This window comes from Branchiostoma lanceolatum, chromosome 8 (assembly GCF_035083965.1).
Source record: "Branchiostoma lanceolatum isolate klBraLanc5 chromosome 8, klBraLanc5.hap2, whole genome shotgun sequence".
Classification (NCBI taxonomy): Eukaryota; Metazoa; Chordata; class Leptocardii; order Amphioxiformes; family Branchiostomatidae; genus Branchiostoma; species Branchiostoma lanceolatum.
The window spans coordinates 21,509,415-21,525,853 of NC_089729.1; the positions used below are offsets into that span (position 1 = coordinate 21,509,415).

Sequence of the window (16,439 nt, forward strand, 5' to 3'; positions counted from 1 at the left end):
CCCTTCAGCGTACCCCGAGTTTCCACAGTTGGCCCACTAAATACGTCCCAAACAGACAAGAGAAAGTCAAAATAGAGTCATGAGGATAAAGTAGCATATACAATGATATGTAAAACATGTGAAATGCAAAGTCAATTCGATGCAAATGCAAACCGTTTTGAGCGTGGGTGCAAGATTGCATCCTGCAAACAAAATGCAAAGTGTTTCAGTTTGGATTACATGTATATCCAAAACGAATCAAACTGTTTTGATTTCTGCATTGTGAATGGGGCCTTATTCTGCTAAACGATGCAACTGTTGTACATGTACATGTGTCTCCATTTCCAACTCCATCCCTTGGTATATTTATCTTTGGCAGCAATTCAAGTCACTTGCATGTGACATGGTTTCTGCCATATGCACCTACCATGTGCAGCAATCAGTTGTTCCACTGTAGCCCACTGGTCAGTTTTGGACCAATGCTCGACAGTCTCTGCATTTTGTTCCCGCACACCTTCCAACAAAGGGCCCATGTGCTCCTGTGTGGGGTTAAAGAAGGTTGGAAATACTGATGTGGGATGGAAAGATCTGGGCTCTCCTTATAATCATGCCTGTCACATGTCACTGAGAATTTGTAGTTGTAGGATTTTATCCTGCTTCAACTGGACTGATTGTTGAGGGTTTCAGAGAAGTGGATGCACTAGTTTAAACATGTAAAACCCTGTCACATACATGTGTACATGTTACAACAGGTTTAGGAGAAAATCGCACAGGCTCTTTCGCGAATGCCCACAAACGCCCACTCTGGCGATGTCCGCGCATCACGAATCTCAGTTTTTTTGCCCGGAATATATTCACGTTGTGCTCTTATTAATAGACCGATCCCAAAGCCACGCCCCCTGTTCGATTTCGAACACCTCCGTCAAAAACAGGGTTTGACGGACCAAACATGGCCGCCGCGGCAAGGTTGAAAATAATGCCACTGACTTCGGTTTAGCTTTTGTGGCACTGAAACCCTTTCAGAGCGGGCCAAATAAGAATGCTATGTCTTCTTTGTTGAAGGCTGTATCCACCGGGTAGAGTTGTTTAAGGAGGGGGTAGGTGAAGTTGCGGTGAGAGCGTAATGTTTTCGGTCAATGTTAAAGCGGTATGCGCCGCATAGCTTTCTCTTGTCGGTGGGCATCAGCGCCCAGTTTCTGAGAAGCAAGTGTAAAACAGGGTTCATATATCTGTGACAGGGTTCCCACTGTATTGACTGCATGCATAACAGCTGCATGGTATTAAGTAACTAAGAATTAAAATGCATCCTTTTACTTCCCTGTTCACTTTCAAGTTAACCAGTTTCACACACCAGTAACTGAAGATACAAAACTCTGCGCTAGCGGACTTTGTAGTAAGTCAGCATGTGGTTCAAGCTTCCTCTCCTTGAGTGCCCGATCTATTTTCTTTTTAAATTTGTTTTTGTTCTGAGCATGCATTCAACCAATACAGTGGAAAACCTGTCCCAGATATACGTACCCTGCTTTCCACGCGCCATTTCTGCCCCGCCAACGCTGTTTTTGACAGAGGTGGGCTAAATAGAACAGGGGGTTCTATCAGCTTTCTATTCGTTCGATATGGTGTTCGACAGGATCGGTCTATTGATCCTGAGTTTCAAGTCAATTCGATCCAAAGTTAACTAAAGCAAAGTTGAAGATTCTTACCTGGCTTTTAGCGAATGCTCAGCCAAAATTCTAGCGAATGCCTAGCAAAAATGGCTTTTTAGCGAATGCCCAATATATCAGCCAAAATATTGGCCATCGTGACACAGCATGGGGAGGCCACGGCCTTGGATGTAAACATTCCAAAATGACAGACTCTGGTCACGTGACTGTTCCGAGGCAGTGGCCCCCCGCGCTGTGTATTTTGTTTAAAAAAAGTCACTTTACAGACGTGTACAGCACGGAAACTGAGCACACATTCAGAGGACAACATGTTGAGCATGTTTATGGTATTAGATTTAGCGCCCATGTCAGGATGCTGGGCATTCTCTAAAAAGCCAGGTAAGAATCTTCAAGTTCGCTTTATTTAACTTTGGATCAATGGATTGACTTGAAACTCAGGATTAATCAACGGGAGCACAACCTGAACATATTCCAAATAAAAAAAAATGAGATTCGTGCAGCGCGGACTTCGCCAGGGTGGGCGTTTGTGGGCATTTGCTAAAAAGCCGGTCCCGGTGAAAATTTGGGAATACCCTGGACAGTTGTGGGTGTGTTGTACAAAATTCTATCCTTGGCTTGTAAGACAGAAAATACTGTCCTAAACTCTTGTCATAGCCTGTTGAACGTATTCAGAATTTTTTCTCACAAAAAATGCCGTAGTAGAGCTTGTTATACATGGACCCACCCTGTCATTGGTTAACACAGTTGATCATACATTTTCACAACTAGTATTCTATCTTGCAATAGATGTATAATCAAAGGATGGGTTGATTTGATCAAGTAAGGAGTGTTGTGAGGTGGTTGGATTACACACACACATATACATACACAAGCACAAATATGTACTAATACAGTATATATATAATCATCATTACATAGTCATGGTATTGACCTATATAAATGTATAACAGTCAGAAAAACAAAGTGCCATGGTGGAATAGTTGTTAAATTGGAAGTTTGTGAAGTAAAATGGAAAGGTGACCTAACCTTCAATGGCAGCATGTCCATTGTTGCCAGGTAGGTGAGGAAATGTAGGTCCGACATGGTCTCCAACAGACGGTACCCAGGGAACTGCTGCATGTAGGCAGTCAGCTGTCCGAAGTCCTGAGGAAATTCAGTTCAAAGATGAAGTCAGTCATCAGGCCTGCCACACATGCAAGTAAGTAATGATGTAACAGTTAATATATATTTTTGTATTTATTCAGCCAAAGAAGTGTAACACAATACAAAATTGACATCACAAATTGGTCCACAGCATGGAGAAGTTAACTACATGTACATGTAACTATTTGATATTTGATTGGTCTCTTTTCATAAGAGAAAAGTGATCTTGAACCAGTTTAGCTAACTGAAGACTTATTCTTCCACTGGTCGTGACAGCGCTATGTACAGTATATACAGGTTCATTGTACACATGTGCCAGGCAAATTCCCCTAGCTATTTTTGACAAGTAGAATGAACAGTGGACTGCAACCCTATCCAACAGCGTGCACTTTGGGTGAGTGACAACAGACAGGATTCGAACCTCAACCTGTTGGTCCAGAGGCAGGATCACTTACCACTGGACTACACACGCTACTGAGCATAAGAGGAGGATTGGTCCGGAATAAGATAGATTTAGATCTGCGATAAGTTAAATACAGCCTGACTGACTTAGTGGCACTGAAAACAAAAATATTTCCTGATAAGCATTCAGGATTTTGTTGATGTACATGTAGGTGGTATTGACTTACCATGCCATGCTATATCATCTTAATGTTTGTACTTTAAAAACTTGTCAAGATCCAAGTAGGGGTCACAAGTCAACTACAATTTTGGGTGCAAACCTTTTTTGAGATTCTTAAAAACAAAAATTATAGAATTTTGTGGTTCTCCAAATAGTCAGGAACCAAACTGCTTATAGAAACAGTAACAAAAGATCCATAAATATACACAAAACAAGAGTTTGGAGACCTCATATCTATCCTCATGTCCCAATTAGCATAATTTGCACTTCATTATGTACATCTCCCTCTAAGCTACCTGCATACTAAATATCATGGAAATCTGTTGTTCCTTTGTTCAGTTATTCTCCTTTCACAATAATGCCCCTGCAGTTCCCGAGCAAGCTGCTAGGGGGCCCAAACCTACACCACCAATTCTTCATTACATCACAAGCTATCTTCTACCAAAAAAATCAAGACCATTGCGCGTCCAGGTCAAAAGATAGAAAAACAGAACTTCTGCTGCAGTACCAAGGTCACATACCAGGGGGCCAAAAATCGACCTTAAATTTTGGCTTCCCAACACCTGCCCACATCCCAAATATCGTTGTAATCCATCCAGAGGTTCTTGAGTTATGCTGACTACAGTAGTCCGGAAACACAAACACACAGACACACACCCACCCAAAACTCTATTTCCATTCGTCATGGAGATAACTAGAAAGGTAACATTTGCAAGCAAATACAGAATACACTCAGCACAAAAAGTTTGGAAACTTAACTTTGGTCGATCATATCTCCTTTGTTTCTTGATCAATTTCAATGATTTACATATCATTGAAAAGCTTGTGTGATCTTCTTTCCCATGATACCAAACTTATTATGGTTGTAAATTAATGCAATAAGCACCAGACCTGCTTATGCCAGCGGGTCACATAAAAAAAAAATGCCCAGATTACCCTACTTAAGTCAAACGCTCAATTCAGAATTTTTTCTTCTGCTGGTAGCACGTGGCTTGTGTGCGAGGGTAATATGAAACTTCAATCAACAAAACACATTAACCCTTAAGCTGCCAGTCCCGACTTAACTAGGGATACAGAAATATGCCTTGTGTGCTGGACCCGGTTCTAACCGGGATAGGGTATTCCCCAGAACAAAACAGCTTTGCGTGCGTGTAGCGCGCGAAGCCGGGAAGTTAGGGGAGTTAGCGCCGCCGGGTGTTTCGCGGGTTTCGTGAGGGAGGTCAGGGGTCAAACATTTTTGATTTTTACTTAGCTAAAAAACCTGGCAGCTTAAGGGTTAATATGAAAGCCATGGTTATTTTTTTTAGTCTTCATTCAAACAACAAATTGCATAAAGGAACCTCAGTTATGATGAAGGTGGCTTAATATTGAGTACACAAGCCAGATGCTTTCACCACAGCCCGGCACATCCTCCTCATGCTTGTCACCAGTTTTGTTACACGGTCCCTGGGCATTTTTCCACAAGGAGTCGTCGCAGGTCGTATTGTTCTGTTGATCATTCTTGCATGCACAGCTCGGCCAAGCTGATCAGTGATCACAGAGTCTGAGAGGTGTTCAATTGTGTTGAGATCTGGGCTGCAGGCAGGCCATTCTATCCTCTGTATTCCTGCATCCTGGAGGTGGTCTGAAATGACTCTCATTCTGTATGGACGTGCACTATCATCTTGCAGAATGGCACTCAGTCTCATATTGCAGAGGTAAGGATCTAGGAAATGTAACTGGATGGAGAATGGTGTCTCTATATCTTGACACATCGAGGTTGCTTAGGATGATTAGCCTGCTTTTTCCTCTGGCAGTTGCCCTACACCATGACGCTGACTCCACAAACACTGTCAGTCTATCTGTGCAACAGTCAGCATATATATCAAGTTTATTCAATTCAATTCAAAACAAATCGTACAAAGGCAGGGATTAGCTAACGCCTCCCTGAATTGTGTTCCGATTTTTACAAGTGTTCATTTTAAAATCAGTACAGTTTCATATAAAATATACCATTTACAATTACACATTCAGATCAAAACCAAAACGGGCCAGCCGTGGGTCAGGCATTTTCATTATAGAGTCTTATGGCGCAGTACAGGAATGACTTGTTTAGTCGCTGAGTCCTGGCTGATGGCAGCGTGTAAGTGTTTCTGTTTCTCAGCTGTCTGCCTGTAGCAGTCGAACGTTGGAGGGGAACAAGGTCATGGAGAGGGTGCTCAGGCGACAGCATAGCCTTGAAGAGTTTTAGTGCTGCTGACTCTCTCCTTTCCTTCAAGGTTGGTAAGCTTGGAACAGCTCGCCTGCCCCCACAGGAGATAATACGTAATGCACGTTTCTGGACACGTTCCATGCTGGCCGACAGTTCTTCGTTGCAGCCTACTAGCAGGACGTGCCCGTACTCAAGGACGGGGCGGATAAGGGACAGATACACCTGAACCAGATCGGCTACACACATGCCTTGCTTACACATAGGGTTCTTCTCGCTGCCCCAACACTTTCATTTACCCATCCAACAGTCAAAACAAATCTACTCTCATCTGTACATGTAGCTGTGAACATAACATTCCTCCACACACTGTTTCATTCACGATGCGGACGACACCACCGCAAACGGGTTTGGCACTGAGCTGAGTATTGAACACTAGCAGGGAAATTTGGGTACTTTTTTTCTACAACCCACTCGCATAAGCAGGCCTGGTGCTCGCTCCATGAGATTGCAATTATAATGAGCTGAGTATCATAGGAAAGGAAATTACACAAGCTTTCCACAGATATATAATACTGTACATTGAAATTGATCAAGAAACAACGGAAATATGATCAACCAAAGTAAAGTTTCCAAACTTTTTGTGCTTAGTGTATTTACCTTCACATGGTGTATCTTTACATTTCTACCAGGAAGGATAAAGTATTTTAGTTACAGATGTTGACACACGATAAGTGCATGACACAGGTGTTTTGGTAGTGTCAATCAATAAAAGATTAAAATCCAAAGTAATAATTCTGCAGCTCTCACTTTAGCTTGTGAACATCAATGACAAACCTGTATGTCACCAATGTCTGCTCTGTTCTCAATAGGGAAGGGCTTGGTCACCCTGATGTTGAAGGTGGACAATGGGTCAACAGGAAAACCCGTTGTAACCTGAAATATTCAAGCCTTCAGTACATGTCTGGGATGTGATACAAATTAAGAAATTAATACTGTTTATAGTGATATCATCAAACAGCAGTTAGATAAATAAATACTTACTTGTAATATCAACAATTTTGGGTGGAATTAAGGATTCCATGTAGCTGAATAACAGAGGAACAGTTTGAGGCAAAGAAACAAAATCAAGTCTGTTGAAATGTTACATTAGGATGACTTGTCATTCTGCTGTTCATAGACTTCCATAAACATACTACTTACTTACTTATCCTCTTCGTCCCTTCTGAGACATAAGGCTATGACTAAATCTTGGGTCTGTCCTGTGTCAAGCTGTCAGTTCTCCAGGACATACCCATTAACATACTACACAGGGACAAAATAAGTCTTACCTGTACTAGTGGGGTAGTTGGAACAAGTTAGAGTTCCATGGGTAAGTCTTACCTGTACTAGTGGGGTAGATAGAACTAGAGTTCCATGGGTAAGTCCTACCTGTACTAGTGGGGTAGAGAGAACTAGAATTCCATGGGTACGTCCTACCTGTACTAGTGGGGTAGATAGAACTAGAGTTCCATGGGTAAGTCTTACCTGTACTAGTGGGGTAGTTGGAACAAGAGTTCCATGGGTAAGTCCTACCTGTACTAGTGGGGTAGATAGAACTAGAGTTCCATGGGTAAGTCTTACCTGTACTAGTAGATATTCCACTGGGAGGGGACGGGCCAGCAATGTCACCAAGTTGCCATAGGAATCCTTCTCCTGTGGAGAAAATATCATTGCTAATTTTCACCACAATTTTGGAGGAAACTTTTCGTATCACCATTATCATCAGTGAAGCGTGATTTTGTTAATTTCTGTACATTTTTGGAGTCTTGTGTTGTTCATGCAGAATGCTAAAATGCACAAAACGTCTTCATATTCAGATTATCCAAACCACATAATCTTAAATAAAACTTACACCTTATGGGTACCAACTCGGTTGTACTTACCTTGTAGAAAACATCAGGCACATACTGTTCTGGGGTGGACTCCTTGATGTAGCCCAGCTCTGGGGCATCCTTGGTGGGCACCAGGCAGTCATCCCTCACCAGAGCCATGCACTGGTTGGACACCTGGTAACCCTCAAAGTGGATCTGGTGACTTTCATCACCTGCAGTAGTTCACAAAACAACCACATTGTAAAGCAACAAAAAGACAGTTGGTACCTTTACAGGGGTAAAGGGGAGCATTTTATGGACTTAATAAATCTTTAATATTTGCTTAGGCCACACCAATTTATTTTCTTGGTAAACGGATTTGACGCTTGTTTTTTTGCTCAATTGAAATAAAAATAAAAGCAACATGAAAAGACGTCACTCTAATCAGGGAGTGTTGAGTGAAATTTGCTGCAGTTCATACTTCTGTTGGTAGGGGCGCTCTTTGCACTTGCAGTCACATGATGCAAATTAGCCAATCACGCGAGGTTCTACTGGAGGAAGTTTGAAATTTAAGGTCTCATTCCTGTGTTAGTCCGTGTGTATACTCCCAAAGAATCTGTCCTAAAGGCTGCTAAGTTTACTAGTAAAATTGCACTGTATTCCGTAGAATTGTTAATTATACGTGCAAAATTGCACTTTATTCCGTAAAATTCGTACTAGACACCAGGGCTCCAGACAAGCTTTTTGACCTGGAGCACTGTGCTCCCAACCCAAAAAAAATGGGCGCACCAGCAAAAATTTAGGTGCACCAGTGTCACTAAAAAATTTGGGACACAAGCAAGTCTCTAACTTGGACACACCAAGTAATACTCCTATGAATTAATGGTAACACGCTTAAATAATGTATTTTGCTAGATAATTGAAGAAAAATCACAATCCAGCTAAGTCAAAGACCTACGTTGATAGGTGATAAATAAGGGATTTTAGGCCGTTCTTGGGGAAGTAGGACAAATCACACCATCTCTTATAGCCAACTGCTTTATTTAACAGAGTCTGACTTGAATCTTGTACCTGCAGCCATGGCCAGGCATGACTGTTGTCAACTGTTGAAAGAAAAATATGTTTTAGATGTTTAAAAAGTTAACTTAGCAGTCCATGATTTAGGCATATACATGTCATTTTTGATGGGAGCACTGTGCTCCTAAGAAAAAAATTCCAGGAGTACCAGCTAATTTTTGGGAGCATGTGCTCCTAAAAGAAGCTCCTAAAATGGGCTTAGTCAGGAGGGCTGGACACCCATGGCACTTATTTCAGTTCAGTTTGTTATTTATTTATTTCTGTTTTCTTTATCCAGGGTGGACGCACTCAGTGCTAACCGCACTGCTTTTCAGGCGTGCCCTGTACAAAATAACATAAACAGACTAAATAACATAACAAGTAAATAACATAGAATAATGAACAGAAAGTAACCAAAAAAGATAATATATACATAACCGAGCGTCGAATCCAAATCATAATCCTTAAATCATAGTCGATATGGCAGGCCGGGTCTGGAGGTCAGAGGTCAGCAGTACTGTCTTACTTGTTTTTTAAAAGTTTGGCCCGACGTAGCCGCTCTAACTGTGGCCGGCAACTCATTCCAGGCAAATGCACCCCTGAACGCATATTTTCTCCTACCAGATTCTAGGCTGACTTTCGGGAGTTGCAAAGATAAGTTTGAATTATGTCTTGTTGCATAAGTGTGAGATGTTCTGACAAATATCTGTAGGTATTCTGGCACTTGTTGGTGAATAGATTTAAAAACAGTTTGCAGGAGGTGCATTTGCCGGCGAGATGCGAGGGAACTCCAACCTAAAACAGACAACTGTACATTATCCACATGTGCTGTACGTGACAGACCGAGGACAAGCCGTGCTGCTCGGTTTTGAAGTTTCTGGACATTGTCAGAGAGAGTTTTCCCACAGTTGGCCCAAACAGTATCACAATATTCAATCTTTGGAAGAATCATACAATTGAATAGCATACACAGTGACTTAGGAGGTAAAATGGAAACTAAACGGCGTATCACTCCTAGCCTAGATGACACCGCATTACACAGTTTGTTGATATGTATGTTCCAAGTTAGACTGGGGTCAAACCAAACACCTAGATATTTAAAACATGAAACCACTTCCAAATACGTTCCCGAAAGAGTAAGATTAAGTTGTTCATTACCTAGGCGCAGCCTTCGTACAGTACCAAAGAGCATAGACTTGCATTTACGGACATTTAGTGTCAGTCTGTTTGCATCTAGCCACCTCTCAATATTGCGGAGGTCAGCATTTAAGGCTGTGTTTATATCAGTAACAGACTTCGATGCATAGAAAAGTGCCGTGTCATCAGCATAGAGTACTATTTCACCATGGGTAATGTAGTTCGGCATGTCATTTATGTACAATATGAATAATAACGGTCCAAGAACGGAACCTTGCGGGACGCCTTCAGCTATTCCAAGGCAGTCACTAGTGGTACCGTCTACGACCGTTACCTGACATCTATCTGACAGGTATGACTGAAACCATAACAATTCATTGTCTTGTATACCATTTATGTTATGTTGTACTCAGTTAGCTATTTGTGCTGCAAGGCTGCAACTCATGTATTAGTTCTCTTTTGGACTTGTCCCTATTCTTTAATTTCTTACGGCCACTGCATGATGTTATGCTTTAACATAGAGAACTAAGTATCACAGTAACAATGTTGTGGTAATGGGTTGAAACTGGTACAATGTAGTGAAAATTCCAATACCTTGTTGTTGATGACATTGACTAGCAAATGCAAAAAAGAATAAAGTTGAAACCAGATGAATATTGAGTCTTGTCAGCTGTCATCCTTTATACATCAATATTTCAATTCAGTTTGTTAGTCATACAGTAAAGATGTGTAGCTTGCAAATTGTTATGAATAATTGCAAAAGGATGTAACAGAAGTTTCTCATGTAGTAACGGTCACTTCAGTTCAATGTGCTCTATATCATTTTGTAACTTGATAAGGTTCAACGTTCTTTGCAGTTAAGCGGCCTTGATTATTGTTTACTGCATGGGGAATAAGGCTGGTAGTGTTACAATGCCTTTTTTATTTTTTTTCCCTCCCTCTCCATTATTTTTCAAGAAAAATCCGTTAACCAAGAAATTAAATTGGTGTGGCCTTATGTAAGACAATCACAATTTCATGGTTTTAAGCATTCTTGCAAAAAACCTATGTATTTCTATCTCTTTACCAGATTTAAACCAGCTGCTGCCTTAAGATTAAGAATAAATGTTTATAACAGCTGCATCTTTTCTCTGTAAGGCAACACACTGTTGAGATGAATGAGCTCTAACTGGAGCAGATGTGTGACTGTGAAGTTTGTTAATCATGATCTTGTAAAGGTGCTAATACAGGTCAACTTCATGGGCAACAACGCTGGGTTCCACCTGTGATTAATCATCACTGTGGCTGTTGAAAATATTCATACATGGTATGATGGTAAGTAGGAAATGTCAAATGGCTAAGTGACTAGGCTAGTGGACACGAGATCGGAGATCACGGGTTTGATTCCTGGCATTCCTAGCTAGACGTTGTGTCCTTGCGAAAGGCACTTTACATGACTTTCATCACTCCTCCCAGGTGTACAAATGGTACCTGACTTCGGTTGGGGACATAAAAGGCGGTGGAAGGAGAGGGATGGGCTCCCCTTTCTTATTCTGTGCCTTAGACATAGTGGATAACAACCGACTGCCCCTACGGTCTCAAAAAGGGCATGGGACTACCTTTACAGTGGACTACTATTACTACCTTTACCTAACGTAACATGACCAATTAACGTCTGATTTGTTCAAAACGTATTTATCTTAAAACTGCGCGGACAGAGCCAAATTTTAAACCCATGGTCAGAAGTATCAGCTCTTCTAAAAAAAAAATGCATGGTCTGTAAGTTTTTCTCCGCCTATCTAACGCCGTGCGAGCATGTATTTATACTGAGGTATATGATTAAGAATTGTGCTAGGGTAACCCATTATCGTCCACTTCAGTATTTTCCCTTCTAGCGCTATGCTTGAAGAACATAGACCAGAAAAAAATGCACAGTAACTGTCCATAGTAGTCTTGACTACTGACAAATGATAGTAAAATCACTATGTCTGTCCCGCCACTTGCTTGACGCGATGGAAGAAAAAAACGTTTATCTGTGAATTTCCCCGACATGTGCGGCACGTGGCGTTCACGTGGTAAACGCATGGCCATTATGTTTTCACGTGCCAAAACTAACCTCCGATGCGGGGGTCGCTAGGTTGTATCGAACCTTCCTAAAACTGGTAAGAGTTTCAAACCTCGAATCACCATGGATAGTCTAAATATCAATGAAAGGTTTAACGTCAGCTACTTTTAAAAGATACTAGTTATCGTGCAAGTTAGTAAAACATGATGAAGTACGCTGTGTCGAATTACATATGAAATACGTTATGCGTGACGCTTCCGTGCAACTTGTCGTTACTGGTTCAGGAGTTCATTCTGTTATGTCGCTGGACGTAAACCTTTTTCATTATTTTGTACAATAGAGAGAGATGGCTAAGGATCATACTTATGACGTTCTTTATTTCTCATGAGAACAGGGTTTGGCATAATACACCGCGACATGTGGACATGAGCCAAACCGGACGTAAATAGGTTCTGTATGTAAATAGATCATGTTACGTTACATGGACCTTTAATAAGTATGAAAGCTGTTATTTCTTAACTGAGAAAGACAGCAGAAAACAAATGGAAGTACCGGTACTAGGGACAGACAGTACAATGGGTGGTGTCAAGGGACATTGATACATACATGTATCACTTAGACTTACCTGAAGCCACCACAGTGACAAATTTAGAGCCAAAAGTGCCATCTGGAGACAGTTTGGTACAGTTGGGATGTTGGTTCTGAAACTCTCCGGCCATGATACACTCTTCTGCACTGAGGAAGACTGAATCCTGTCAACAGAGGATTATTTGACACACAATAAGTCATACATGTACATGTAGTTAAATGTAATTTGATTTCTACAGTAAATCTGCTAATGGTTTGTACTCAATACATCTATTCTAATCTGTTCCAGTGCAGTGTCACCAGTAGAGCAATAATTTTGAGCAAAAAATTGAGAATTTTGTACTGAGAGTCTCAGTGTTTCAAACTACCCAAAATACAGGAATGGACAGATGGTAGGAATGAAAACTTCTACACTGCAACAGTACAGACCGCATTCCTGAAGTTCTTGACAGTTCCTTTGCCAGAATCATCAGCCACCAAGTCAGTGAAAATCCATCCAACCTGCAAATTGAAAAATTTAATGGTTACATCATTTTGTACTGAGAGGGACATAAACAATATGATAAAGCAAATCATCATAGTACTATTTCTGACCCATTGCTCCATGCATTTGTGTGCCGGGTACTGCCATTGACAGTGTGAGTTCTATAGAACATTATCATATAGGTAGATGTCGTTGACCAATCAGAAGGCTCCATTTTCGGGTCTGTAATCTTCATACGGACCCGCAAAAGCAGGTCTGTAAACTTTGTATGGACCCGCGGGTCTGAAAACTTTGTACGGACCCGCTTTTGCGTTCAAATGTTCGATAGCGGCGCAACCGGAACACTCAAAATGCATTCTAAACATTCTATAGAGCCCCGCGTGATGCGGAAGACCCGTAGCGAACGTTTTTGCGGCCCAGGTATGACACAAAATCAAACACTTCTCACAGTACTACTAACTACTTGTACGACATGGACAATGGCTATATGATGATAACGTTAATGACCCGCTTTCCTTCGGTCTATACGGTGTGATAAGACATGGTCGTTCCTATAACCACATCATAAAGTGCCTTGGTCGCTTCGTGACCTCGGTACTTTATTCGGCGGTTATAGGAACGACCATGCCTTATCACACCGTATAGACCAAAGGAAAGCGGATCATTAACCCTATATTGAAGACTTGATGATGTAATAACATGGATAAGCTTTCACTCCAATCTTTTGCTGTACTACTTGGAAAAAGGCAAAAATGAACATACAACACTATTTAAAGACAGATCAATCTCTACAACTGGTTAAGATATGAAGACTTCTTCCAGAAGACTTGTCAATCAATAAAAAAAAATAGATAGATGCCCAGATAACAAAAACATCAGATTTGTATACAGAACCTCCCGATGAATGACACATTCTAGCAGGAATAGCTCCTGTTAGAAAAAAACAACAGTTATCAGACTGATTACCAACATTACAGGTATTATTTTGTGAATAACAGTTTATGTTGTCTGTTAATATGTACAACTGATCCTGAAGAAGACACTCAAAACCGACCTTCCTGAGCCCAAGCTTCCTTGCAATGTCATCCACTATGTCAGCATTCCTGTCTTCAAGAAGCTCCAAACTGTTAGCTGTTCCAACCTGAAGAACAACATCAACAGTTGGAGAGTCCTACATAGACAATACTCCAGCTTTCCTTCTCTGTTAAAGGCAGGCTAAACTTAATTTCGTAAAGCATACTGCAGTATGTTAAATATACCACTAAGACCAGTTCTGACTTCTTTTACATGAGTCCATCATAGATCAGGGTTTTTACAATACATGTATTTGAAATTCGCGGTGTGGTGATGTAATACTGGCGATGTCCAAAGCCCTTTGACCTTTGTGACGTCAGATTCCGAGTCGGCCACACCTGCACCATAGGAATTGCTCCAGACGCCATTCCTCCGACTCGGAATCTGACGTCACAAAGGTCAAAGGGCTTTGGACATCGCCAGTATTACATAACCACACTGCGAATTTCAAATGTTGTAAAAACGCTAATCTATGATGGACTAGTGTAAAACAAGTCAGAACTGGTCTTAGTGGTATATTTAACATACTGCAGTATGCTTTACGAAATTAAGTTTAGCCTGCCTTTAACAAACTTAATTTTGCTCAAGAACTAAACAATCTGCACATTTCATCCCTATATGCCATATAACTGCAGTGGGAGATGGGGCATTTCTTTAGCAGGCCTTCAATTACTTAAGTAGCTTTTCCTACAATATGCAATTTACAATACAGAGCATGTTTCAAGTCATTCATTTTTCTGCAACTTGCAAGCGGGTACATGTACATCTATTTTGAGCCATTTACAAATTGATTGGTAGTTTCTAAAGGGAGAGTCAATTTAGCTTCCAAACTCCATTCTATTGCTGTGAAACATCCAGCAGATACTGTGGAACTGCTTTTCAGTTAATTCTTTTCGTTGTTTCATTACCAACCTGAGGAGGTTCATAGATTGCTGCTACAGTGGCCCTTATCCCAAGTGGTACGTCTTTGTGGTGCTCGTATTTTCCATATAAGAACCCCATACGCTGGTTTCCTGTTTTCCTCCAGTAGTCCAGGAACCGGTCCACTATGGTGTGGTTTTCAAACATGATGTTGTCCACATGACGATATTTCTGCAAAACATGAAAAGCCTGTGACTATAAGGATACTCACTCACTCACTCACTCACTCACTCACTCACTCACTCACTCACTCACTCACTCACTCACTCACTCACTCACTCACTCAGAAGTTGGCAGAAGTTAGGATGACGTCATTGCCAGTAGATATTTTAAACAATTTTTAAAAATATATATCTTGAAAATCTTTAACAATGTATGAAACTTGAATATTCTTAATCACTAAAGAGAGAAGGTGGGTCATGAAAAGAGTTTCGTCTTTGGGAAAAGCATGGAACAGGAAACTATTGAAGCAAAGTTTAGTCCATAACTGTTCTACAGTTTTGAACAGTGGGTGACGTTACCCAACTTCTGCCACCTGCCATCCTAATCTGGCTAGTGGCAGAGGCGAGAATGACGTCTCCTAACTTCTGCCAACATCTGCTACCTGCCACCCTACTCTGGCTAGTGGCAGAAGCGAGAATGACGTCTCCTAACTTCTGCCAACTTCTGCCACCTAACCTCCGCCAACTGCCACCCTACCCAGGCTAGTGGCAGAAGTTAGGATGATGTCACCTAACTTCTGCCAACTTCTGCCACCTGCCACTCTACCCTGGCTAGTAACAGAAGTTAGGATGACGTCACTCCTAACTTCTGCCAACTTCTGCCACCTAACCTCCGCCAACTGCCACCCTACCCAGGCTAGTGGCAGAAGTTAGGATGATGTCACCTAACTTCTGCCACCTAACCTCCGCCAACTGCCACCCTACCCAGGCTAGTGGCAGAAGTTAGGATGATGTCACCTAACTTCTGCCACCTAACCTCCGCCACCTGCCACTCTACCCCGGCAAGTCGCAGAAGTTAGGATGACTTCACTCCTAACTTCTGCCAACTTCTGCCAACTGCCACCCTACCCAGGCTAGTGGCAAAAGTTAGGATGATGTCACCTAACTTCTGCCAACTTCTGCCACCTGCCACTCTACCCTGGCTAGTGACAGAAGTTAGGATGACGTCACCTAACATCTGCCAACTTCTGCCACCTGCCACTCTATCCTGGCTAGTGGCAGAAGTTAGGATGACGTCACCCAACCTCTGCCACCCTACCCTACCCTTTCCACCTTTGCACTGGTATAATATATAACGTCACATCTGACTCCCGGAAGCCTTAAAACTACTCGATAATCATTGTAAGTTCTGCCACCTTAACTTCTGCCACTTCTGTCACTTCACCCTGATACTGGACATACCTCCACTCTCTCACTCACTCAACAAACCCACTTACTTACTTAAACACCTACCTCACACCCACTCACTCTTACACTTGCTTGTTCACTCACTCACTCACTTTCACTCACCTCCCTCCCTCCCTCCCTCCCTCCCTCCCTCCCTCCCTCCCTCCCTCCCTCCCTCCCTCCCTCCCTCCCTCCCTCCCTCCCTCCCTCCCTCCCTCCCTCCCTCCCTCCCTCCCTCCCTCCCTCCCTCCCTCCCTCCCTCCCTCCCTCCCTCCCTCCCTCCCTCCCTCCCTCCCTC

General features: G+C 42.0%; 1 protein-coding gene across 2 annotated transcripts in view; it reads right to left on the reverse strand.

Moving 5' to 3' along the window:
- Window positions 1-16,439, reverse strand: part of LOC136439593 (nuclear protein localization protein 4 homolog) — a 65,952-nt gene that overhangs the window by 8,581 nt on the left and 40,932 nt on the right. Inside the window, exons 8-16 of one of the 2 annotated variants that reach the window (XM_066435030.1) lie at window positions 14,745-14,924; window positions 13,813-13,899; window positions 12,704-12,775; window positions 12,312-12,438; window positions 7,522-7,682; window positions 7,220-7,291; window positions 6,434-6,532; window positions 2,670-2,786; window positions 407-518 (exon numbers count right to left, since the gene is read on the reverse strand). In XM_066435030.1, the coding sequence (XP_066291127.1) occupies window positions 407-518; window positions 2,670-2,786; window positions 6,434-6,532; window positions 7,220-7,291; window positions 7,522-7,682; window positions 12,312-12,438; window positions 12,704-12,775; window positions 13,813-13,899; window positions 14,745-14,924 (1,027 nt within the window). The remainder of the gene's footprint in view (window positions 1-406; window positions 519-2,669; window positions 2,787-6,433; window positions 6,533-7,219; window positions 7,292-7,521; window positions 7,683-12,311; window positions 12,439-12,703; window positions 12,776-13,812; window positions 13,900-14,744; window positions 14,925-16,439) is intronic. The other variant, XM_066435031.1, reaches the window with a different exon arrangement.